We start from the raw sequence: 26,086 nt of genomic DNA on the forward strand, positions 1-26,086 counted from the left end.
AGAGCTAGAACAATGTAAGTAAAACTATTAAATATCTCTTTAAAATAATTAATGAGATTAAAGAATAGAAACCACAAAAAAAAGATAGGTCATCATAAAACTGATTTTTAAAGAAGACAAAGGAAAACTTTGAGAAAATGGGATCTAGCTGAAATTAAACTGATGAATTGGGTATGTAAATTTAAGTGCTTAAAAAGGGAATCCCTGTACACTGTTGATGGAAATGTTAGTACAGTCATTATGAAAAACAGAATGTTTCCTCAAAAAATTAAAAATAGTATTACCATATAATCCAGCAACCTGACTAATGGAGATATATACTAGATAACTGAAATCAATATGTTGAAGAGATATCTGTATTCCTTTGTTCACTGCAGCATTATTCAGAATAGCCAAGTTATGGAATCAACCTAAGTGTCCATCAATGGATGAATAAAGAAAATGTGGTATATATACACAATGAAATACTATTCAGTCTCCAAAAAAAAAAGAAAATCCTGTCATTTGTGACAACCAGGAGGACATTATGTCAATTGAAATTGAAATGGCAGGCACAGAAAAACAAATAGTGCATGATCTCACTTCTATGTGGAATATAAAAATGTCAAACTCCATAAATATATATTTTTCAAAAGAAGATATACAAAAACCAACAGACATATAAAAAATGCTCAACATCACTAATTATCAGAGAAATGCAAATTAAAACCACAGTGAGATATTATAAAAGTCAGATGGGCTATTAAAACGACCACTACCACCACCAACACAGATGTTGGTGAGGATGCAGAAAAAAGAGGACTCTTATACACTCCTGGTGAGAATATAAATTAGTACAACTTCTATGGAAAACGGTATGGAGATCTGTCAAAAGAACTAATAATAGAACTACCATTTGATCCAGCAATCCCACTACTAAGTATCTACTGAAAGGAAAATGAGTCATTGCATCAAAAAGATATCTGCACTCCTATGTTTACTGCAACACTATTCACCATAGCAAAGTTGTGGAATCAGCCTAAGTGGCCATGGATGGATAAATGGAAAAAGAAAATGTGATATACATACACAATGGACTACCACTCCATCACAAAAAAGAATAAAATTAAGTCTTTTGTAGCAACATGGATGGAACTAGAGGTCATTATCTTAAGTGAAACAAGTGAGACACATACAAATATCACATGGTCTCCCTTACAAGTGGGAGCTAAATGATGTATACACATGGATATTGAGTGTGGAATATAGACAACGGAGACTGGGAATCATTAGGGGGTGTTAAGGGTGAATGATGAGAAATTAATGGACACAGTATACATTGTTCAGGTGACGGATACTCTAAAAGCACTGAATTCACCATTACAAAATCAAAGCAGGTAGCAAAATTGCCCTTGTACCTCATACAGTTACGCAAATAAAAGTTTTTAAAAATTTAAACGAAAAAGTCAAACTTATATAAACAGCAAAATGGTGGTTACCAGAGGCTGAGGGGTGGGATGTTTTGAGGAGATATTAGTCAAAGGATACAAAATTTTAGTTGAGCAGAGTAAGTTCAAGGGGTCTACTGTACATCATGGTGACCTCAGTTAGTAACAATATAGCATATTTTTTAAAAGTGCTAATAAAGTAGCTTTTAAACATTTTTACCACCAAAAAAGTATGTGAGGTAATGCATATGTTAAATACCTTCATTTAGCCATTCCATGATGTATACATATATCAAAACATCAATGTTGTACCCATAAACACACACTGTATTTACTTTTCAATTGAAATTTAAATTTAAAACAAATGAAAAACTTAGGGGTAATGGTATCTGCAACTTCCTTTGAAATAATTCATAGATTCGAATTGATGGATGATTATAGGTTTTGATAAACAAGTGATGATGAAAATAAAACAAGATATTAATTACAGAATCTAAGTGGTAGGCATACATGTTACAAAATTCAGCTTTTCTGTGTGTTTGAAAATTTTTATTATAAATTACTGATAAAAACCTAGTAAATGAGTTGTGTATCACACTGGACACCACTGTCATTATTGTCGTAGCATTAACAACAGCAGCAATAGCCAGATCTTATATAGCACTTAAACTGAAATACTATTTTAAAATAGCATTTAAACTATTTTTTGGTTAAAAATTGTATTTTAACTATTTTTAGTTAAAAATGGTAAAAATATTTTTAGTTAAAAATATTTTTAGTTAAAAATAGTATTTTAACTATTTAATCTAATAGCATATTTATGGGTACAACATGATGTTTTGATACATGTAAACATCATGGAATGGCTAAATCAAGGAATTTAACATATACATTACCTCACATACTTTTTTTGTGGTAAGAATGTTTAAATACTATTTAAAATACTATCTGAAAATAGCATTTTCCATATACTAACTAATTAATCCTTCTAATGAGCCTATGATGCAAGTACTGCCACTGTCCATGTTTTGCAAATGATGAAACTAAGGCATAGAGTAGTTAAATAGCTTGTCCATATCACACAGCTAATAAATAGTAGAAACTGAGATTTGGGCCCACTTAATCTAGCCCTGGATTCCTTTTTCTTCTTAGTCATATGCTACAAGGAAAAGAGTTTTATCAGAACCACAAAAACAAAGAAATCTTAAAATTATCCCAAAACAAGACAGATAGCTTATAATGGAAAAAGAATTGAAATGACATAAGATTTCACATTAACAATAATAAAAGCTGTAAGATAAATGGAAAAATATTTTTCAGGTATTCAAAGAAAATAATTCTCAACTTAAAATTCTATACCCAGCTAAATTTTATATATATATATATATATATATATGTCAAAATAAAGACAAGGGACCAGAAAATTTCCTATAACAATTCATCACTGCACAAACTGCTAAAATATATTCTACAGAAAGAAAGAAACTGAATTCACAAATAAGGAATCAGGTGAAAAATAAATTAAAAATGAGCAAAGTCATTTTTTATTTTTCAACTGATTCCTTATTTGTGAATTAGTAAACATGTAAATATGTTGGTAAATCTAAGTAAGATTGACATAACACCACTGCCACCATAATTAATGGATAATTTAAAAAAATTAAACTTTAAGGGAGGCCGAGGCGGGTCAATCACGAGGTCAAGAGATCGAGACCATCCTGGTCAACATGGTGAAACCCCGTCTCTACAAAAAATACAAAAAATTAGCTGGGCATGGTGGCGCGTGCCTGTAATCCCAGCTACTCAGGAGGCTGAGGCAGGAGAACTGCCTGAACCCAGGAGGCGGAGGTTGCGGTCAGCTGAGATCTATTGCACTCCAGCCTGGGTAACAAGAGTGAAACTCCATCTCAAAAAAAAAAAAAAAATTAAAAAAAAAATAAACTTTAAATGACTGCATGTAAAATGGGGAATGGAAACCAGAATAAATAATCCTAAGATTCCTGAGGAGAGAGGTAAGATCTATTAACAGTTAACTAGAATCTAAGTGCCTGAGTAGAGGAACATCACTGCTAGAACCACAGAACCTAGAACAGTGACCGATAAGCTAGACAATCAGAGTAAACTGAAAGAAAATAGAAGAAAGAAAATAAATTCTGGTATATTCACAGAAAGAAATAATATTCAGTCACTTTTAGACGAGATTGGGCGCGTTCAGGGTGGTATGGCCATAGATTATTCAGTCACTTTTAGTGTGGATACAATGTATATTTATAAAAAGAAAAAATGCAGAGAATATACTGAGTGAAAATATAAAGTAATCAAATGTATGGAATATAAAAGAATTCTTAAATGTATATTTATATACAGATACGTAACTATGTAAATCACTACACTTATATATAAATAGCTACATAGTTATACATGTTTATACCTATAAATAAGGATGTTAATACATTCATAAAGAAAGAGAGACAGTAAATAGAGGAAAAGCTTTTGATGTTCGCATGCCAAAGTTAATAATTTTTCTCCTGAAAATGAATTTATAGGTACTGTTTAAAGGTTATGTCCCTTCTTTTCCTTTTCTGTGACTATATTTTCTTTATCATCTTTAACAGTAAACAATAATAAAGAAATCATAAAATAAAGCTGATATAAATAAGAAATATCCATAAAACATCATTTAATCTTATAAGTAATAAAATAGTCTAGCAATAAAAAAGTGACAAGTTGGAGATAAGGGAGAGTTAAGAGGAAAAAAAAGTAAAATAAGTAGAAATATGCTTGTAGAAAGATTTGAGTAATGATTGGTAATAGCTGAAATTTAAAAGACGATATTATTTTAACTAAGTATTTTTAAATGTCCTTACTTAAATGCATAATGAAAATGGTCATAACAGAAGCATAAATATCAATAAATTAACTAACTAGAAGGCTATTTTATAAGAAAGGCATAACAGAATTATTTGCATTTAATTATCTTAGTTATTTATGTCCATGAAAAATATATAACTACTCAGCTTCAGCATCCAAATGGCAGCTACTAGAATTGCAAAGATGGCACCCTAGGAAGAAACCAGCCACTTCTTTAAATCGCATCCTGTAACTTGAAGCCTACTAAATAGCAACAATTACCTTATCTTCCTAAGAATATAAAATCTAGAATTTTTCTCCAAAAGTAAGTGGTACCAAAACTTCTTTAGTAGCCTAAGTTGGATGGTCTCTATCCAAGATTGAAAGAGTAAAATTAAAAGGAATAACCCAGACTTGAATCTTCAAATGTGTTTAAGAATACAAGGATCACTCGCTATCTATTTTATTCTTAAGGTATTGAAGTAAAAGTATTGCTAAGGCAGAAAGGGGGCAATGAGGAGCGTCGGGAAGCATTCTAACTCACTATCAGGTAGAGGGTACAATCCTACCAGGTTAACTTATAAAGTGTGCAACACTGGGAAGGTCATTTCATATTTCTGGATTGAGATTTATCCACTGAAAACCAGAAGAAGTAATACTTATTTCCTTTTCAAGCCTAATACACTCTGAATCTGTAAGTCCAAAAAGATGCTATATCTTTGAAGTGTTACATAGCTCACAGCGCATACTAAGATGAAAGACTTAAGGAAAGGTCACAGGGCAACTGGCATCAATAAAACAGAATTCAAAATAGATTGCTTTCCAAGTTCTCATCTGTAATTTATAATTAACAGAAAACCAAAGCCCACGAAAATATCTGCTTTTGCTGAGCCACCCTCCACCATTTTGAATAATGCAAATCATGCACATATTTTCTAATAAATACATGATCAGCCTAGTCGGAGAGTCTTACATAGAAGAAACTAAGTATGTACAATATCTAGGATAGTCCTATACTAGAGCCTTACAAGATAATAGACGTGGACTTTTAAAACACCCATATAGAAAATTAGAAGGATACAACAAAGGTAAAAAATGATTTAACAACTGATTGCTAAAATCTTCCCGGCATAGTATTTTGCACACAGAAGACACTCTACAAATGAATGACTAAAAAAATGAATGAAGCAAGCTTACGTCTTGAAGTTACTTTATGTCTCAAAATCACAAATCTATAAAATACCTGTTTTTTATGGAAATCCTTTAGGGCTGTCTCGTAGCCTTCTTCCAGTCTACTGAAGGCTATTCCGACATCTGTGGTCCACCATATTTGTGAGCTGGTTAGTGCGACTTGAGCTGGGAAATCGAAAATCCACAGTTCCCTAGGTTTTTCCTCATAGGCCACTATGGCTTCCGTGATAGAAAGACGCACTGTTTCTTGCATAGTCTGTTCAAGTTGCAGAAGCCATGTTTCCACCTTTGGAAGCAAGTTGAAACGTTGTAACATAATACAGGCTTAACTATGGATGGAAAATTTCATCCTCCTACTGGCTCTAAGGCCATGCAGAGGGTCAGACAGGTGGATTCATTTTAAACACAGGTAGAAAACTTCAAAGGGGAAAGTGAACAACTAATTGGCGAAATCCTTCTCCTACATGAAGCTGCCTTCTCCCAGGAATAAGGCTCATCTTACTTTACCTACCAGCTGGCTAACGACTTCTACAGCCTAAACAGAAAAGGGGTTCTCCATGATTCATTTCTCAGCTTTGAAGGGAAGGAGGTTCTAGACCAAGATTCCCCTCAGGTAACACACAGTGTTTTCAGAAACCAAATGTCACAGACACTTAATAGAGGTATGAGTCATACTCTAGATCTTTGAGAATGAAAATTCAATTAAAAAAATTTTTCTATTAATTTTTAAATCCACTGAAAATTCTCTAAAATCTTCATAATTCATAGTTTTAAGATAAATGTTTTCAGCAAGTATCTTAATTATATTCCCTACTGGTTCTAATCTTCACACTTGTCAAAAATTGGACCACAGGAGACTATGAGAGATAGGACAACTGCTGACTTGTAAAAATTAATCTATTTTTTTAAATTCAAGTTTAGTTTGCTACCACAATCATACCTTAGCAAGTTTTCCATCCTGTTCAAATGTATTTTGTTATATTAATCCAGACATTTGTTTCCTTGGGATAGCATAGAACTAAAAGGATACATATACTACTTGCAAATAATTGACCACAGCAATAAAAAGTGACTATCATAAATAAATACCAAGGATCACATGAGATTCTGAAGATGATACAACTGATTTTTTCCTCCATCCCTGTGAAGAGAGCAGCAGCATTCCTAGAACCTCTGGAGAATTGGGACAGAGCGGTAAGTGGTTAATGAGCTGACAACCTCCTCTCTTGAAAGAAAAAGAAAACACTGCCCCGGCAATGACGTCAGTATCTCTTATTACAGGCCTTCTCTCTTGCTTCACAACTGCACTTTGTTAACAGGCATGAGTTCAGTTTAATTGAATTAGATCTGGTTGTTTTGTTCTAAGCCTTAATAACTAAGGGTAACTCCCAATGTCAACAAACAAAAAGTTCCCTCATTAATTCAGTCATTATTGTGTGTCTCCTGGATGCCCTGGGATCCATGTCCTCCACACGGCCACCTGTTCTCAAGAAACCTGCAGTCCATCTGGGAAGACCAAACACACATATAAGTCGATATATCAGCTCCTGTACAGGTGACTGTGCCAACAGTGGCGACCTAACTCGGTATGCTTTGAGAACTAAGCTCTAATGAGGTTCTTGCTGGATCCTTCCCTTTTTGGTACTTCTCAACCAACACCCTGTAACAATTGCTACCTCTGTTATCACTAATTGTGTGCATATACATTTTCTCGTTGGGCCTAAGAGCTCCTCAAAGACAAGGGCCATATATTGCTGATTTCTGAACTCCCAAAAGCCTCACCTAGCATCTGATGCATAGTAGGTATTCTACACTTGCTGAAGAACATAGAAATGGACTAAATTGGGAGAAGCCAATTAAAAGAGTGCAGAAACAGAAAAAAAGACCAAATTAAAAGCATCTTTATATAAAACAAAGGCAATTAGAGGGTGAATTTGTATATGTTTACAAGTCTCTAGCATCAGTTGCTCATACAGAATAAATTAGAGCACCATAAAAACTTTCAACATCAAGGATTCCAGCTAGTGACAACCACATCCATCAACTGGACTAGCCCCCTCTGGGCATCATGCCAGTCAGTGAGCAGTTTGCTGGGAGGGAGCAGACAGCAACATACTTTTGTCAAGATAGTTTATGGCAAATTTTTCTAATCATTATAATAATATCCTAAAAAGCCCAAGAGATCAAAAAATATATTTTAATCAAAGTATTCCACCATCTGCTTCTCCTTCATTTGGCAGGTTTCCGGTACAATACTAAAAGGCAACGAAAAGGAGTAAAGAAAACTCTTGTAAAACATGGTTGCAAGGGTTTCTGCAAATACTTTCAGGAACCACTGCCCCAACCCAAAGGTTCAACAGGCTCTATTCATTCAGTTACTCTGTGAATTAACCCAAGCTACACAAGCATCATCATAAAAAGATGCAATTCCCCTAAATCATCTGAATACACCAGACATGCTTTCATAAATCATAATGAGTCACTCTTGTGGATAACTGTTAAGAATATTTTTGAGGTATTTGGCTGCGAGAGAAGAGAATATGCTAACTTAACTCTGTGCACATGGTAATTAGAGTATAGGATATCAGCTTGCTAGACTCAATCAACTTTATTTATGAGGCACCATTTATAACATTCACAATGGACTACTGAACCACAGAGCCTCTTTAAAACATGCTTTACTGCAAGGTGCTGCTTCACTAGAACCCTTCTCTATTCTCTGAGCAGTGGTGAAAACAGAATACACTTTGGAGGAGACTGAGTCACTGAGTTGCATTTGCTACTAATTCTGGGGTCACTCATTCCATCTGTGACAGCTGCTTCTGTCTAGTTCAATTCCTAGCATCTCTGAGACCCTGCTGGGTGCCAAAGCCACATAAGTAGAAACTGGGACGCATGGCAGAGGAGCCCTCTGTCACCGTGGATATAGGTAAAAAGGAACCTCCGAGCACAAAACTAGGCAGAGCCTGATTTGACCTGACTTGAAACTTTTTCTTGTTCAATTCAACCTTCAGAGAGTATGCTGAAAATACTCCCCTAGCATAGAAAATATAATCAAATCTTACATGGCCCACGCATTCACACTCGTCTTGGAATGGGACATACTCCTTCTCTCTGCTGTACATTCCAATTGCCCTGTGTGCAGAAACATCCTGACTGTCTTCAAACTGCAGGTCTGCAATGCTGTCAAAAAGTTTGACAAGGTGACGTGTTACCTAAAATGAGAATATTAGAAAAGATAAGAGCATTTCTTACCGTAGGTATATTCTGATAATCTAGAGATTATGCCATATGAAGTAATGAAACTTTATGGAATTAGAGTTGTCTCAAAATGTTTTTCCTCAAGATAAGAGTCACTTCTAAAATGTCAGAGCTTGAAACAATCTTGGTGGAGAAGTGGCCAGGCACTCTGATTAAATAATCACATATTGGCTGATGAATGCTTACCATGTAAAGTGACCTATTTTCTACTTGGTGATGGGAGGCTTACTGACTTCTCTATCTGTACCATATTCCTGTAGACAAGCATCCTGCTGGAGCTTCTGTAGTCAAGTTTTAAAAATTCAAATTCACAGCATTAGTGTACACTATGAAAAGCTGCTAAAATGTCAGAAACAAAAAAGGTCAATTAGAAAGAATCTTACTTTTTTGGGGGGGTTGTCTGTTGTTAACATGCACTGGCCTTGATACTCTGGTAAGCCCCACAGTATATAAGAAAGGTGAGTAGGATTTCCCCCTTTTCATTGATAAGAAAATTAGAACAAAAATATTAGGTAAATTCTCCAAGATGACATCACTAAAAGTAAGTGAGAGTTAGACAGTGTATCTGCAATTCCAGGCCACATCTATAAAGATCAAGTTCTTTTGGTATCATAATCTCTTGCATTCTAAGTTTTGCATTCTCCAAACAATACAAAAGCAGTAAATGGCATACTGAACTCTATGCAGGTTCCAGATAATTTGCAGGGGAAAAAAATATCCCCACCAACAACAAAGATAAGATGAAAGACAAAATGTTAGCATTTATTTTGCTGGAGGCCAGTTTGAAGAAAACCTAACTGGCCTCTAACCACAACCCCAGAATGAGCAACACTTATCCATCATATTAATATAATCCATGTATTATCCATCATAGGATGATACAATATATACTATGTGGTATATTGTAACTGATTTCTTTCATTTAGCTTATATTGTCAAGGTTCATCCATGTTGCAGCACGTATCAGCAATATCATTCCTTTAAATGACTGAACAATATTCCACTGTATGGATATACCACATTTTGTTTATCCATTCATCATGTGATGGACATTTAGGTTGTTTCCACCTTTTGGCTATTGTGAATAATGATTTGATGAACAGAGATGTACACATATCTGTTTGAGTTCCTATTTTCAACTCTCTAGGTATATACCTAGGAGAGGAATTGGAGATCATTGGTAATTCTATGTTTAACTTTCTGAGGAACCATAGAACTGTTTTCCACTTAGCAGCTTTTATTTGCACTGTGAATATTTATGTTAGCAGAGACCAGAACAGGCCTCCTCTGGGGAGCCTGCCCTATGTTTTCATCATGGAGGAAAGGAGAGAATGACATGCGTTGTGTAGGTAAATTCACCCCCAAGGAGACAAAAGAGAACAGACTTTATCAGGGAAGTCACTCTATCATCTCTCTTGGGGTAGACTGAGTAAAGGGCAGGGATCAGCCCTAGAAAGTATCAGAAATGGGAATACATGTTCCTTTGTTATTCACGGTGCAAATAAAAGCTGCTAGGTAGGAAACAGTTTTGTGGTTCCTCAGAAAGTTAAACATAGAATTACCAATGACCCAGCAATTCCTCTCCTAGTTATATACCTAAAGAGTTGAAAATAGGAACTCAAACTGGTATTTGTACACCTCTGTCCATCAAAGCATTATTTAAAATAGCCAAAATATGGACACAACGTGAATGTCCATCAAATGACTGTATAAACAAAATGTGGTATGTCCATACAATGGAATACTGTTTAGTCATTAAATGATATTACTGATACATGCTGCAACATGGATGAACCTTGAAAATACAAGCTAAATGAAAAAAAAAAAGTCACAATATACCACACATTATATATTATCCCATTTATATGAAATATCCGGAACAGATAAATCCATAGATATAGATAGCAGATTGGTGGCTGCTAGGAGCTGGAGGGAGGGATATGAGAAGTGACTGTTTAATGGATAGGGGTAGGAGGGGTTTTTACTTTCAGCTTGATGAAAATGATTTGTCATTAGATACAAGGTGGTGGTTGCACAACACTGTGAATGTACAAAATGCTACTGAATTACATACTTAAAATAGTTCATTTTATGTTACAAAAACTTTATCTCAACAGAAAAAATAAGTATGAGCTGCTGATAACCGGAAGATATGGTAAAGCAATATAAAAACATTTCCAAGGATGTAGGCGCCATTTCTGTAACAAAATTTTCTTGAAATGCAGTTTAACTGCATGTGGTAAGTATACCACTGCAGCATCTATAAACGACAGCAACCTGCTTAAATTTTCTGCATGACAAGACCAACACCAATATCGGTAAGGAACTTCCTTAGGGTGATTTAATCTTCGAAGCTTTCAGCCTTTTCATTTTTGCTCTATGTGCAGTTTTAGTATCAAAGAATATCATAGCAAGTCCTCTGTGTTTAAAACAGATGAGTTTTTGAGACTCTTGCTTACTTTAAACACAGATAGAGTGGTAGCCACCTGATCACAGCTTGGTTTCTATGCTACATCCCTGTACATTACCCAGAGAACATTAATCTGTAGAAAGTCTCCAATAATCTCACAATTGACTCTCGCAGCTGAAGTGGCCAGGAAGTACACAGATGTTGAATGGCTTCTACTGTGTAATGGGCCTAGATAACATTCAACTGAAAAGCCTTAGGATAAATGAGACTTCAGCATCAGACACTCTCACATGTTATTGCTTGGGTGAGAAAATCATTTCAAGAGAACTCCTAGCTCTGTGGTAATTCAATGACCAGGAAACCACAAACTTTATGGCTTAGAGTCCTATTACCTATATATGGCATAGTTCAAGTTGGATGTTTTCATATTCTGTCTTTTATGTAACGTTTCAGGGAACAAGACTATTTTTTTTAACTAATGTGGACCCTGTTGCCCTCAGATTTGGTCTATTTTTAATGCGATCTCTTTGTATTTGTTAACACAAAATTAAAATTCCTTCTTCCCAGTTAGCTGTTTGGAAAGACCTTTCATTTTACAACTAAAAAGAATAGATTAGGCTGGGCATGGTGATTCACACCTATAATCCCAGCACTTTGGGAGGCCGAGGCAGATGGAACACCTGAGGTCAGAAGTTCGAGACCAGCCTGACCAACATGGTGAAACTCTGTATCTACTTAAAATACAAAATTAGCCGGGCATGGTGGTACATGCCTGTAGTCCTAGCTACTTGGAGGCTGAGGCAGGAGAATCACTTGAATCTGGGAGGTAGGGGTTGCAGTCAGCCAAGATCATGCCACTGCACTCCAGCATGGGCAATGACAGCAAAATTTCACCTCAAAAAAAATTGATTAAAAAACTAATAACTGATTAAACTTTGTAGGGTCCTCTTTTGATAGAGAAAGGATATGAGTACTTCAGATCATTTTTTTTTTTAAAGCCAATAACTTCATCATGTATTTTAAGTAGGTTTCTAAAAGACTGGTGCAAAAATTGAATACAGGTATTCTTGGCTTTGCAGAAGAGTACAAAATAATCAAAATGACCACAACAGCTGAAATTACACTATGCAATCTGAATGATCAATGGGAGAAACCTACGATGGGGCAATGACCTTTATAAGCTTTTGTCAAAACATTAAAACTTCTCACTGTTGATTATAAACATACAGGAAGATGCAAAAATTCATCAACTAATATTTGGTCGACTGCATTTTAAAACACCAAACAGTTTTCTTGGCAGAAAACTTTATGTTATTTGAATAGCACTTGCCTCCTCCCATCTCACTACTTAAGTTATAGAAGAAGCATCTTTTCTCTGCCTTGACAAACTCATACTCCCTTTGAATTTGGATTGGCTGTCAACATTTTATCCTTCGAGCATTCGAAGTCATGAAATTTCTTCTAAGTCTCTTTAATAAGAAGTCAGTTTTTGTTGTTTTGGGGGTTAGTTTTTAATATGTTTGTTTTTGCTGGCATTACTTCCTCTGGTATATCTTCATCCTTTTTGTCAAAACCACCGTTCTCATTTATATTCCTAAATTTATCTTCACTAAGTTCCCCTGGCTGTAAATCAGACTCTCAAACAGTGCACGGTTGTCACTGTCAGTCAGTTCTCCTCTGTAACTCTCATCTATGTTTGATTCCATTTTTGCTTCTAGCATTATCAATTTTCATTTCTTTGCTACACTTCCAACTTTGTGACTAATTCCTTCTGTCCCTTAACTACTGAAAAATGTCATGTAGGTTCATCACAGAACTACAAGCTTAGCTGCCTGTGTGTGAAGTGAATAAAAGCAGCACAGTGGCTGATCACTGACAGAATTAGAAAGATGTGACATGACTGTCGCTGATCATGCTGTACATCTGTTACTTACGCAGTGATTTTTGTCGGCTGAAGAGTTAGTAATGAAGTACGTGCTTTATGCAATCACTCAGAGTTAATATACCATGGTATCTGAAATTTGAACCGTGTTGTCGGGGCACTAGCGTTATTTAACCAAACCTTAGTAACTGAAATCATACATATCAGAACTGTGCACAGGGAGAACCTCTTATGAAATACAATAACTTATATTTATCTAATTGCAACTAAACTGAAAATACTTAATCACTAGGTAATTTTATAATTTAAAATGCACACCAGAATAGTGATCACTGATCTACCTTCATGACTTAGAGCTACAGTTCACTTAAAAAACAAAGGGAAAAAAGATGAAATTACCACTGCTTACAATTATATTCTCAAACCTTAACACTTGCTTTCTGCCTATATCTAACTTCGTTTTTGCCCTATCTACCTGAAGATGCTGCTGCTGCTTATTAACGGGATAAAATATACACAAAGCCTAGTGCCACTCCCGACCTGGTGAGCACCTCAGGACTCACTCATTTGTTTTCATTAACTAATTTATTCATAATGACAACACTCACAACATTTGTAAGAATATAAGTCATGGCCAAAATACAGGCAGCCCTGGTCTTTTGTGGATATTTTTTAGAAAGAGATAATGTGAGTCCATGATTTTTACATGTGTAAAAATTTAAGTCAATATGTCAAAATAGTAAACAGTTTTGCAAATGTGGTTTTGTTTTTTTTGAGACAGAGTCTTGCTCTGTCTCCAGGCCAGAGTGCAGTGGTGTGATCTCTACTTGCTGCAACCTCTGCCTCCCAGATTCAAGTGATTCTCCTGCCTCTGCCTCCCTAGTAGCTAGGACTATAGGCACATGCCACCACACCCAACAAATTTTTGTATTTTTAGTAGAGACAGGGTTTCACTGTGTTGGCCAGGATGGTCTCAATCTCTTGACCTCATGATCCTCCTGCCTCAGTCTCCCAAGTGCTAGGATGACAGGCGTGAGCCACTGTACCTGGCCATTTTTTTTTTTTTTCCAAATAATAGTTTTGGGCCAGGAGTAGTGGCTCACATCTGTCATCCCAGCATTTTGGGAGGCCCAGGCGGGCAGATCACCTGAGGTCAGGAGTTTGAGACCAGCCTGGCCAATACAGTGAAACCCTGACTCTATTAAAAATACAAAAATTTGCTGGGTGTGGTGGCATGCCTAAAATTCCAGCTAATCTGGAGGCTAAGGCAGGAGAAGTACTTGAACCTGGGAGGCAGACGTTGCAGTGAGCTGAGATCATGCCATTGCACTCCAGCCTGGGTGACAAGAGCAAAATTCTATCTCCAAAGAAAAAAATGAATTATTTATTTAATTAAATAACAGTTTGGTGATGGTAAAGGGAAATAGGTATGCAATATTGTTAAAAGTCTAAATCTGCAAAAAAAAAAAAAAAAAAACAGCCTTCTAGAAGATAGTTAAATGGCATATTCATAAAATAAAACCTTTTATAGCTACTAAACATATTGTTTCTTTCACTTTGGGAGGCCAACGCAGGCAGATCACCTGAGGCCAGGAGTTCGAGACCAGCCTGGCCAACATGGCAAACCCCTGTCTCTACTAAAAACAGAAATTGCAGAGGAATATTAAAATTTAGATTAAGTATATATATTATGACTCACAAACACAGACACATTTAAAAACCTATGCTCACTCAAAAATAGCAATGAGTAGTATATTCTAAACTTTTTAATGTATTTCTATATTTTTCAAATTTTCAGTAATGAACATGCAATTACCTATATGATCCAGATTTGCTTTTACCAAAAATAAAATCACAGCATATTTTGTAATTTGATTTTTCATTTATTACTGTAACTAAACATAGCTGTATATCATCAGTGTATACGGGGTTGATTGTTTTTTTCATAAAATGTTTTACACACATAAATCGTATAATTTATATGAATGTGTTCACAACACAAATGCTGTTTTTTTTTTAAACAAACTTTTGGAATTGAAACACATATGCTGAAAAATGGGAAAAAAGTCATGTGTGTACAGCTTAATAAATTTTAACAAAGTAGGCAGAACTCTTGTGACTACCACAAGATTAAGGAATAGAATAGTGGTCGGGCACGGTGGCTCATGCCTACAATCCCAGCACTTTGGGAAGCCAATGCAGGCAGATCATCCGAGGCCAGGAGTGCAAGACCAGCCTGGCCAACATAGCAAACTCCTGTCTCTACTAACAATACAAAAGTTAGCCAGGCACGGTGGCACACACCTGTAATGCCAGCTACTCGGGTGGCTGGGGCACAAGAATTGCCTGAACCCAGGAAGTGGAGGTTGCAATGAACTGAGATTGCACTATTGCACTCAGTACTCTAGCCTCGTTGACAGAGTAAGACCCCGTCTCAAAAAAAAAGGATAGCGTATCAGCACCCACAAGACTCCTTATGGTCATGCCAGTTACTATTTCTCTAAAAAGGAACATTATCTTTTCAGAAGTGAATTCACATAGTATGTACTCTGCCTCTTATAGTTCAACATTGTTACTTGAATTCATTCATTATTTGGTATAGCACTAGGTTTTTTCATTTTTATTGCTATGCAGTATTCTACTGTATAAATACAAAACAATATATTTAGCCATTCCACTGCTAAGGGACATTTACATTGTTTCCAGTTTGGGACTATCATAAAGTGGCTATGAAAATTCTTGTATACTTCTTTTGGTCCATCTATGTATGCATTTCTGCTGAGTGTACACTGAGAAGGTGAACTGCTACATAATAATATATGATGTATTCCTATTTAGAAGATGCTGGTAAACAGTTTTCTTACGTAGTTGTATTAATTTATAATCCTGATGGCTAGATATGAACGTTCTTATTACTTCACATTCTTTCCATTGTTTAGTATTGTGAATTTTAATTTTAGTCTTTTGCTGGGTTTGATCTCAGTATCTCATTGTATGAGCAAGTATGTATGTTTTTTGGAATCCCAAATCATATCAACAATTTAGGAAATATCTACACAAATTAAAAAGAGAAGGAAAAATGAATGCTAGGCAGACTATTTTAGCCTACTAAAGAGAAACACATTAACTTACAATGTTTTCATCAACCTTCCCAATCTCACTGCTGTCAGAACAATGATAGAAAGGTATTCAAGAAGGGAAAAAAGAAAAAAATAAGCAAACTTGGATTAATACTTGATTTTAATCAATTCTTGCTTTGTTTTTAAATTTCAAGTAAAATTATTTTAAAACAGTAGCACAGAAAGTCCTTGATATTGATGAATGTAAATCCATATACACATATATGATTACGTAAATATTAACACGTATTAATTAACTTTGCAGTATAACAAAGCACCCAAAAATTTACTGGCTTTTTTTATCCGCTACAATTCTGTGTGTTGGCTTTGGGTTGCCTCAGCTAGTCCGGCTGGGCTCTTCCACACATTTATATTCGGCTGGTGATCAATGGCTTTTCTCATGTGTGTGATGCCCACATGGTAGCTTGGTCATGGGCACATCATTTCATCATCCAGTGGGCTAGTGTTAACTCATTCATGATGGTGTGGTTACAGGTTTCCAAAGAGCAGCCAAAGGGCAAGTGCCGGTATGCAGGAAATTTTCAAGCTTTTGCTAATGACACAGTGTGCAAAACAAGTCATATGGCAACCCAGATGGAGAACTAGTATCTAGCCCTTGATCAAAACTTCAGTATTACATTGAAAGTGCATGGATACATAAAGGGAAAGAATTTGTGGCCAATTTTACAATATTGTATGTTATGAAATTTTACTGGTTCTTTACACATTTTTTTAAATTGCATTTTAGGTTTTGGGGTACATGTGAAGAACATGCAAGATTGTTGCATAGGTACACACATGGCAGTGTGATTTGCTGCCTTCCTCCCCATCACCTATATCTGGCATTTCTCCCCATGCTATCTCTCCCCAACTCCCCACCCACTGCTGTCCCTCCCGTATTTCCCCCCAACAGACCCCAGTGTGTGATGCTCCCCTCCATGTCCATGTTCTCATTGTTCAATACCCGCCTATGAGTGAGAACAAGCGGTGCTTGATTTTCTGTTCTTGTGTCAGTTTGCAGAGAATGATGGTTTCCAGGTTCACCCATGTCCCTACAAAAGACACGAACTCATCGTTTTTTATGGCTGCATAATAATCCATAGTGTATATGTGCCATATTTTCCCTGTCCAGTCTATCATCAATGGGCATTTGGGTTGGTTCCAGGTCTTTGTTATTGTAAACACTGCTGCAGTGAACATTTGTGTGCATGTGTCCTTATAGTAGAACGATTTATAATCCTTTGGATATATACCCAGTAATGGGATTGCTGGATCAAATGGTATTTCTGTCCAGATCCTTAAGGAATAGTCACACTGTCTTCCACAATGGTTGAACTAATTTACACTCCCACCAACAGTGTAAAAGTGTTCCTATTTCTCCAAATCCTCTCCAGCATCTGTTGTCTCCAGATTTTTTAATGATTGCCATTCTAACTGACATGAGATGATATCTTAATGTAGTTTTGATTTGCATTTCCCTAATGACCAGTGATGATGAGCATTTTTTCATATGTTTGTTGGCCTCATGTATGTCTTCTTTTGTAAAGTGTCTGTTCATATTCTTTGCCCACATTTGAATGGACTTGTTTTTTTCTTGTAAATCTGTTTTAGTTCTTTGTAGATTCTAGATATTAGCCCTTTGTCAGATGGGTAGACTGCAAAAATTTTTTCCCATTTTGTTGGTTGCCGATTCACTCTAATGACTGTTTCTTTTGCTGTGCAGAAGCTGTGGAGTTTGATTAGGTCCCATTTGTCTATTTTGGCTTTTGTTGCCAATGCTTTTGGTGTTTTGGTCATGAAGTCCTTGCCTGCACCTAGGTCCTGAATGGTTTTGCCTAGGTTTTCTTCTAGGGTTTTCATGGTGTTAGATCTTATGCTTAAGTCCTTAATCCATCTGGAGTTAATTTTAGTATAAGGTGTGAGGAAGGGGTCCAGTTTCTGCTTTCTGCACATGGCTAGCCAGTTTTCCCAACACCGTTTATTAAACAGGGAATCCTTTCCCCATTGCTTGTTTTTGTCAGGTTTGTCAAAGATCAGTTGGTTGTAGATGTGTGGTGTTGCCTCCAAGGCCTTTGTTCTGTTCCATTGGTCTATAACTCTGTTTTGGTACCAGTACCATGCTGTTTTGATTACTGTAGCCTTGTAGTATAGTTTGAAGTCAGGTAGTGTGATGCCTCCCGCTGTGTTCTTTTTCCTTAGAATTGACTTCGCTATGCAAGCTCTCTTTTGGTTCCATATGAAGTTCACGGTGGTTTTTTCCAGTTCTGTGAAGAAGATCATCGGTAGCTTGATGGGGATAGTGATGAATCTGTAAATTACTTTGGTCAGTATGGACATTTTCACGATATTGATGCTTCCTAACCATGAACATGGAATGTTTCTCCATCTGTTTGTGTCCTCTCTTATTTCATTGAGCAGTTTTTTGTAGTTCTCCTTGAAGAGGTCCCTTACGTTCCTTCTTAGTTGTATTCTTAAGTATTTCATTCTCTTTGTAGCAATTGTGAATGGCAGTTTGTTCTTGATTTGGCTGTCTTTAAGTCTGTTATTGGTGTATAGGAATGCTTGTGATATTTGCACATTGATTTTGTATCCTGAGACTTTGCTGAAGTTGCTTATCAGTTTCAGGAGATTTTGGGCTGAGATGATGGGGTCTTCTAGATATACAATCATGTCATCTGCAAATAGAGACAATTTGACTTCCTCTTTTCCTATTTGAATACCCTTTATTTCATTTTCCTGTCTGATTGCTCTGGCTAGAACTTCCAATACTATATTGAATAGGAGTGGTGAGAGACGGCATCCTTGTCTAGTGCCAGATTTCAAAGGGAATGCTTCCAGTTTTTGCCCATTCAGTATGATATTGGCTGTGGGTTTGTCGTGAATAGCTTTTATTATTTTGAGATATGTTCCATCAATACCTAGTTTATTGAGGGTTTTTAGCATAAAAGGCTGTGAACTTTGTCGAAGGCCTTCTCTGCATCAATTGAGATAATCATGTAGTTTTTGCCTTTGGTTCTTTTTATGTGGTGAATTATGTTTATAGACTTGTGTATGTTGAACCAGACTTGCATCCCCGGGATGAATCCTACTTGATCATGGTGGATAAGCTTTTTGTTATGCTGTTGCAATCGGTTTGCCAGTATTTTATTGAATATTTTTGCATCTATGTTCATCATGGATATTGGCCTGAGGTTTTCTTTTCTTGCTGAGTCTCTGCCAGGTTTTGGTATCAGGATGATGATGGTCTCATAAAATGATTTGGGAAGGATTCCCTCTTTTTGGACTATTTGGAATAGTTTCAGAAGGAATGGTACCAGCTCCTCTTTGTATATCTGGAAGAATTCGGCTGTGAACCCATCTGGACCTGGGCTTTTTTTGGATGGTAGGCTCTTAATTGCTGCCTCGACTTCAGACCTTGTTATTGGTCTATTCAGAGTTTCAACTTCTTCTTGGTTTAGGCTTGGGAGGAGGCAACTGTCCAGGAATTTATCCATTTCTTCCAGGTTTACTAATTTATGTGCATAGAGTTGTTTGTAATAAACTGATGATGGTTTGTATTTCTGTGGAATCTGTGGTGATATCCCCTTTATCGTTTTTTATTGCATCTCTTTGATTATTCTCTCTTTTTTATTAATCTGGCTAGTGGTCTATTTTGTTGATCTTTTTAAAAAACCAGCTCCTGGATATATTGATTTTTTGAAGGGTTTTTTGTGTCTCTATCTCCTTCAGTTCTGCTCTGATCTTAGTTATTTCTTGTCTTCTGGTAGATTTTGAGTTTTTTTTATCTTGCTCCTCTAGCTCTTTCAATTTTGATGATAGGGTGTCAATTTTAGATCTTTCCTTGCTTCTCATGTGGGCATTTATTACTATATATTTTCCTCTAGACACTGCTGTAAATGTGTCCCAGAGATTCTGGTATGTTGTGTCTTCACTCTCGATGGTTTCGAAGAACATCTTAATTTCTGCCTTCATTTCATTGTTTATCCAGTCAACATTCAAGAGCCAGTTGTTCATTTTCCACAAAGCTGTGCAGTTCTGAGTTAGCTTTCTGAGTTCTAACTTGATTGCACTGTGGTCTGAGAGACTGTTTGTTATGATTTCCATCCTTTTGCATTTGCTGAGGAGTGACTTACTTCCAATTATGTGGTCAATTTTAGAGTAGGTGCGATGTGGTGCTAAGAATGTATATTCTGTGGATTTGGGGTGAAGAGTTATGTAAATGTCTATTAGGTTTGCTTGTTCCAGTCTGAGTTCAAGTCCTGGATATCCTTGTTAATCTTCTGTCGATTGATCTAATACTGACAATGGGGTGTTAAAGTCTCCCACTATTATTGTGTGGGAGTCTAGGTCTCTTTGTAAGTCATTAAGAACTTGCCTTATGTATCTAGGTGCTCCTGTACTGGGTGCGTATATATTTAGGATCGTTAGCTCTTCTTGTTGCATTGATCCTTTTACCATTATGTAATGTCCTTCTTTTTCTCTTTTGATCTTTGTTGCTTTAAAGTCTATTTTGTCAGAGACGAGAACTGCAACTCCTGCTTTTTTTTGCTCTCCATTTGCTTGGTAAATCTTCCTCCATCCCTTTATTTTGAGCCTTTGTGTATCCTTGCATGTGAGATGTGTTTCCTGGATATAGCATACCGATGGGTTTTGGCTTTTTATCCAATTTTCCAGTCTGTGTCTTTTTTTTTTTTTTTTTTTTTTTTTGAGACGGAGTTTCGCTCTTGTTACCCAGGCTGGAGTGCAATGGCGCGATCTCGGCTCACCGCAACTTCCGCCTCCTGGGTTCAGGCAATTCTCCTGCCTCAGCCTCCTGAGTAGCTGGGATTACAGGCACGCACCACCGTGCCCAGCTAATTTTTTTTGTATTAGTAGAGACGGGGTTTCACCATGTTGATCAGGATGGTCTCGATCTCTTGACCTCGTGATCCACCCGCCTCGGCCTCCCAAAGTGCTGGGATTACAGGCTTGAGCCACCGCGCCCGGCCCAGTCTGTGTCTTTTGATTGGGGCATTTAGTCCATTTACATTTAGGGTTAATATTGTTATGTGTGAATTTGATCCTGCCATTTTGATGCTAGCTGGCTGTTTTGCCCATTATCTGATGCAGATTCTTCATTGTGTTGATGCTCTTTACCATTTGGTGTGTTTTTGGAGTACTTGGTACTGGCTGTTCCTTTCTATGTTTAGTGCTTCTTTCAGGAGCTCTTGTAAAGCAGGCCTGGTGGTGATGAAATCTCTGAATACTTGCTTGTTCATAAAGGATTTTATTTTTCCTTCACTTATGAAGCTTAATTTGGCTGGATATCAAGTTCTGGGTTGAAAGTTCCTTTCTTTAAGGATGTTGAATATTGGTCCCCACTCTCTTCTGGCTTCTAGGGTTTCTGCTGAGAGACCTGCTGTGAGTCTGATGGGCTTCCTTTTGTGGGTAACCCGACCTTTCTCTCTGGCTGCCCTTAGCATTTTCTCCTTCATTTCAACCCTGGTGAATCTGACGATTACGTGTCTTGGGGTTGCTCTTCTTGAGGACTATCTTTGTGGTGGTCTCTGTATTTCCTGGACTTGAATATTGGCCTGCCTTGCTAGGTTGGGGACGTTTTCCTGGATAATATCCTGAAGAGTATTTTCCAGCTTGGATTCATTCTCTCTGTCACATTCAGGTACACCTATCAAATGTAGATTAGGTCTTTTCACATAGTCCCATATTTCTTGGAGACTTTGTTCATTCCTTTTTACCCTTTTTTCTCTAATCTTGCCTTCTCATTTTATTTCATTGAGTTGATCTTCGACCTTTGATATCCTTTCTTCTGCTTGGTCAATTCGGCTGTTGAAACTTGTGTGTGCTTCATGAAGTTCTCGTGTTGTGTTCTTCAGCTCCATGAATTCACTTATATTCCTCTCTAAGTTGTTTATTCTTGTTAGCATTTCATCAAATCTTTTCTCAAGGTTCTCAGTTTCTTCACGTTGGGTTAGAACATGTACTTTCAGCTCACAGAAGTTTCTTATTACCCACCTTCTGAAGCCTGATTCTGTCAATTCATCATACTCATTCTCCATCCAGCCTTGTTCCCTTGCTGGTGAGGAGTTGTGATTCCTTGTAGGAGGAGAAGCATTCTGGTTTTGGGTATTTTCATCCTTTTTGCACTGGTTTCTTCCCATCTTTGTGGATTTACCCACCTGTCATCTTTGTAGTTGTTGACTTTCATATTGGGTCTCTGAGTGGAAGTCCAGTTTGTTGATCATGAAGTTATTTCTGTTTCTTAGTTTTCCTTCTAACATTCAGGACCCTCTTCTGTAGGACTGCTGAGGTCCACTCCAGGCCCTGCTTGCCTGGGGATCATCTGCAGCAGCTGCAGAACAGTAAGGGTTGCTGCCAGTTTCTTCTTCTGCTATTTTTGTCCCAGAAGGATACCTGCCAAATGTCAGTCTGAGCTCTCTTTTATGAGGTGACTCTTTGGATACATGGGGGTCAGGGAGCTGCTTGAGGAGATAGTCTGTCCTTTATAGGAGCTCAAGTGCTGAGCTGTAAGCTCTGTTGTTTATTCAGAGCTGCTGGGCAGTACGTTTAAGTCTGCTGCAGAACTCATAAACCCCCCCTTTTTTTTCCCAGGTGCTCTGTCCCGGGGAGTTAGGGCTTTATTTATGAGTTTCTGTTGTGCTGCTGATTTTTTACAGGGCTGCCCTGCCCAGCGAGGAGGCAGCCTAGTCACTGTCTGCCTGCAGAGGCTTTGCTGAGCTGCTGTGGGCTCCACCCAGCTGCTGTGTGAACTTCCCTGCAGTCTTGTTTATACAGGTAGAGTTAGAACTGCCTCGGCAATGGCAGCCCACCTCTATAAAGGCGGACTCTCTCTGTAATGGTGGGCTGCCTCAGCAATGGTGGACTACCTCTGTAGTGGTGGACTGCCTTGGTAATGGTGGTTGCCCCTCCCCCACAGAGCTGGACCGTCCTAGGTTCAGCTGTGCTTGCTGTGAAACTCTCAATCCAGAGCGTTTCAGACTGCTGTTTTTTTGAGGGGGTGGGACCAGCCGAGCCTGATCACCTGGCTCCCTGCCTCAGGGCCCTTTTTATTCTCTTTTTAGTTGAACGGTCGACTCTGTCTCCCAGGTGTTCCAGATGCCTGTTGAAAAGGCACCAGGATCTGTGTGATTTCCCATGCGGCGACCCACTGCACTGGCTAAAACAGCCGTGCTGAGATTCATGGCACTTTTTTGTCCGGGAATCTCCTGGCCTGGCTCCCTGTTTCAGTCCCCTTTATTATCAGTTGAATGGGTGACTCAGTCTCCCAGGAGCTCCAATCGCCAGCTAAAACAGTGCCCGGACCCGTGTACTTTGTATGAAGAACTGCCACGCCGGGGCGCCAGCCAAAACAGCTGCGCTGGCCAAAATAGCCATGCTGGCGACCCGTGGGGCTCCTCCACCTGGGAATCTCCTGGTCTGTGGGCAATAAAAATCCATCTGGAAATGCGTCGTCCACTCACCCTCCGCACTTTCGCTGGGAGCTGCAATCCTGAGCTGCTCCTAATCGATCATCTTGGATCCATCCCCCTCCTCTTTACACATTTTGTTTTGCCTGTTACTTAGAAGCCAAAGAGACAATACCTACTGCATTCCCCATTTGGTATATAAAGATATTGAGGTTTTAAAAGGTTAAGCAATAACATAGCCAGTATCCACAGAGCCAGTATTTAAACTTACATATATATTATTTCAATGTTTCTATTTTTTTGGTACCATTCCATCTTCTGATGAATGGCTAATGTTCCAATTTTGTCTAGTTCCATACAGTTGACATTTCAGTGTTCATAATTTTTTGGCATAGATCAAAATTTCCATCTAGAGTCATCCTCCTTTTCCTTGAAGAAAATTCCTCTAACCTTTCTTGTAGTGCCAGTCTAGTGGTGATAAAATCTTTGAGTTTCTGAATGTGTTAAAATGTTTTTATTTTGCTATCATTTTTTTAAAATATATTTTTACTGGGTATAAAATTCTAGGGCTACAGATGTTTTCTCTTTCAGTACATTGAAGTTGCTACTCCATTGTCTGCTCATTTGCACTGTTTCCAATGTGAAGTCTGTTGTCATCCTTATGTGTGTTCATTTGTATTAAATTTGGCTTTACGGATGACTTTGAGACTTCTATATTGTTTTGACCAATTTAAGCAATTTGGTGTCATTTTCTTCCTGTTTTTTGTATTTGAGTTTATTAAGTTTCTTAAGTTTGTGAATTTATACTTTTGTACTTTTCATCAATTTGGAAAACTTTGGCTGTTGTTTTTCAAATATTTTCTCTCTTTCTTCTTGTTCCCCACTTTGGAAAGTCCTAGAACACATATTAAACTCTCTGATATTTTCCAGGTCACTACTTAACTCTTTGAACACACGAAATACAGATATAATTACTTTTATTATTTATTGGCCAAGTCTATTATCTGTGTCAGTTCTAGGTCAGTTTTGATTTGTCTCTTTTTTCATGCATTGAATATTCCTATTTCTTCACATACTCAGTAAACCTTAATGCAATGCCAGACATTGTGAACTTTACCCTGCTTAAAGATGAATATATTTTCACTTCTATACTTTTGAGTTTCTTTTCCTGGGACAGATTACTTGGAAAGAGTTTGATTCTTTTGGATATTGCTATTTAAGATTTGTTTGGAAGGACCAGAGCAGTGTCTAATCTAAGGGCTAATTATACCCCACTACCAGGAAAGACCCTGTCAGTTTCTGCTTATAAATTATAAGGGCCTCAAGTCTAATTGGTGGAAACAGGTATTCTCTCTCGCCCTGTTGGAGCTCACTGGGGACCCGATGATTCTTTCCCCAGGCTTCGGTAGTTTCCTCACATATAATGCACTATTCAGCACTCTGCCTAATACTCAAGGGAGCCTCTCTGTAAGTTTCTGGAGTTCTCTTTGTATGGCTCTTTCCTCTTTGGTATTCAGTTCTGCAAACTGTAGCCACCTTGGACTCTGTCTGGGTTTCCCTTCACATGCTATGGCCTGGAAATTCTCTCAAGGCAGAAAACTGAGATAATCATAGTGCTCACTCCATTTGTTTCTCACCTGTCATGAATCCCTGTTCCTTATTGCTCATGAATCCCCCCTACCTGATGTCGAGTATCTAGAAAGCTGTTGTTGTTCATGTATTTTGCTGAAATTTTGTTGTTTCAGGCAGGAAGGTAAATCCAGTTCCTGTTACTTCATCTTGGCCCAAAACAGAAATGTATCTCTTGTTGTGGTTTTAATTTGCATTTGCCTAACAACTTCTGAGGTTAAGCAACCTTTCTTATGTTTACTAGGCATGAGAATCTTTTTTTGTGAACTGTCTGTTTAAGCATGCTGTCCACTTTTATATTAGATTATCTGTCTTGTTTCTTTGTAGGAGTTCTTTATATGTTTTGTATATGAGTTTTTTGTTTGTATTGCAAACATCTTTTCCCATTTTGTGGCTCACACTGTTATTCTCAACAGTAACTTTTAATAAGCTAAAGTTTCAAAATTTTAACATAGTCAAATTTATCAAATGTTTTCTTTATAGTTAGGACTTTTGTATCCAATTAAGAAAATTTTGCTTACCCCGAGATCATAAAGATATCCTTCCTCACATGTTGTATATATTATTGTTTTGCCTTTCACATTTAGGTTTACATCCATCTGGAACTAACTTTTAGATATGGTATATAGTAGATTCCTTCTCCCCCAACCCTGGCAACTTTCTATCCAATCTACCTTAGAACCATTTCTTATTATTGTTTGATTATCTGTATAATATCCTCCTCAAGGGAGCCTGAGTTCCAGTTTTAATTTTTTATTTTATATTTCTCCTTCATTCAAGTTCATTGAGTCTCATGAAAGCTCTGATCAGCTTCTCACGCCCTTGACCACATCTATGAACCATTGAAGGCCTCAAGGGGAAAAGCAGCACCAAACATTAGGCAAATCTCTTTG

At 37.3% G+C, this 26,086-nt stretch overlaps 1 protein-coding gene across 1 annotated transcript in view; it reads right to left on the minus strand.

The window, feature by feature from the left end:
• The window catches only part of DNAH11 (dynein axonemal heavy chain 11), a 407,386-nt gene that overhangs the window by 238,340 nt on the left and 142,960 nt on the right, over nt 1–26,086 (minus strand). Inside the window, exons 29-30 of the mRNA XM_064380322.1 lie at nt 8,534–8,683; nt 5,521–5,754 (exon numbers count right to left, since the gene is read on the minus strand). Coding sequence (XP_064236392.1) covers nt 5,521–5,754; nt 8,534–8,683 — 384 coding nt within the window. The remainder of the gene's footprint in view (nt 1–5,520; nt 5,755–8,533; nt 8,684–26,086) is intronic.

Source organism: Aotus nancymaae, unplaced genomic scaffold, assembly GCF_030222135.1.
Source record: "Aotus nancymaae isolate 86718 unplaced genomic scaffold, 86718_ANA_hifiasm-v0.15.2.pri h1tg000025l, whole genome shotgun sequence".
NCBI lineage: Eukaryota > Metazoa > Chordata > Mammalia > Primates > Aotidae > Aotus > Aotus nancymaae.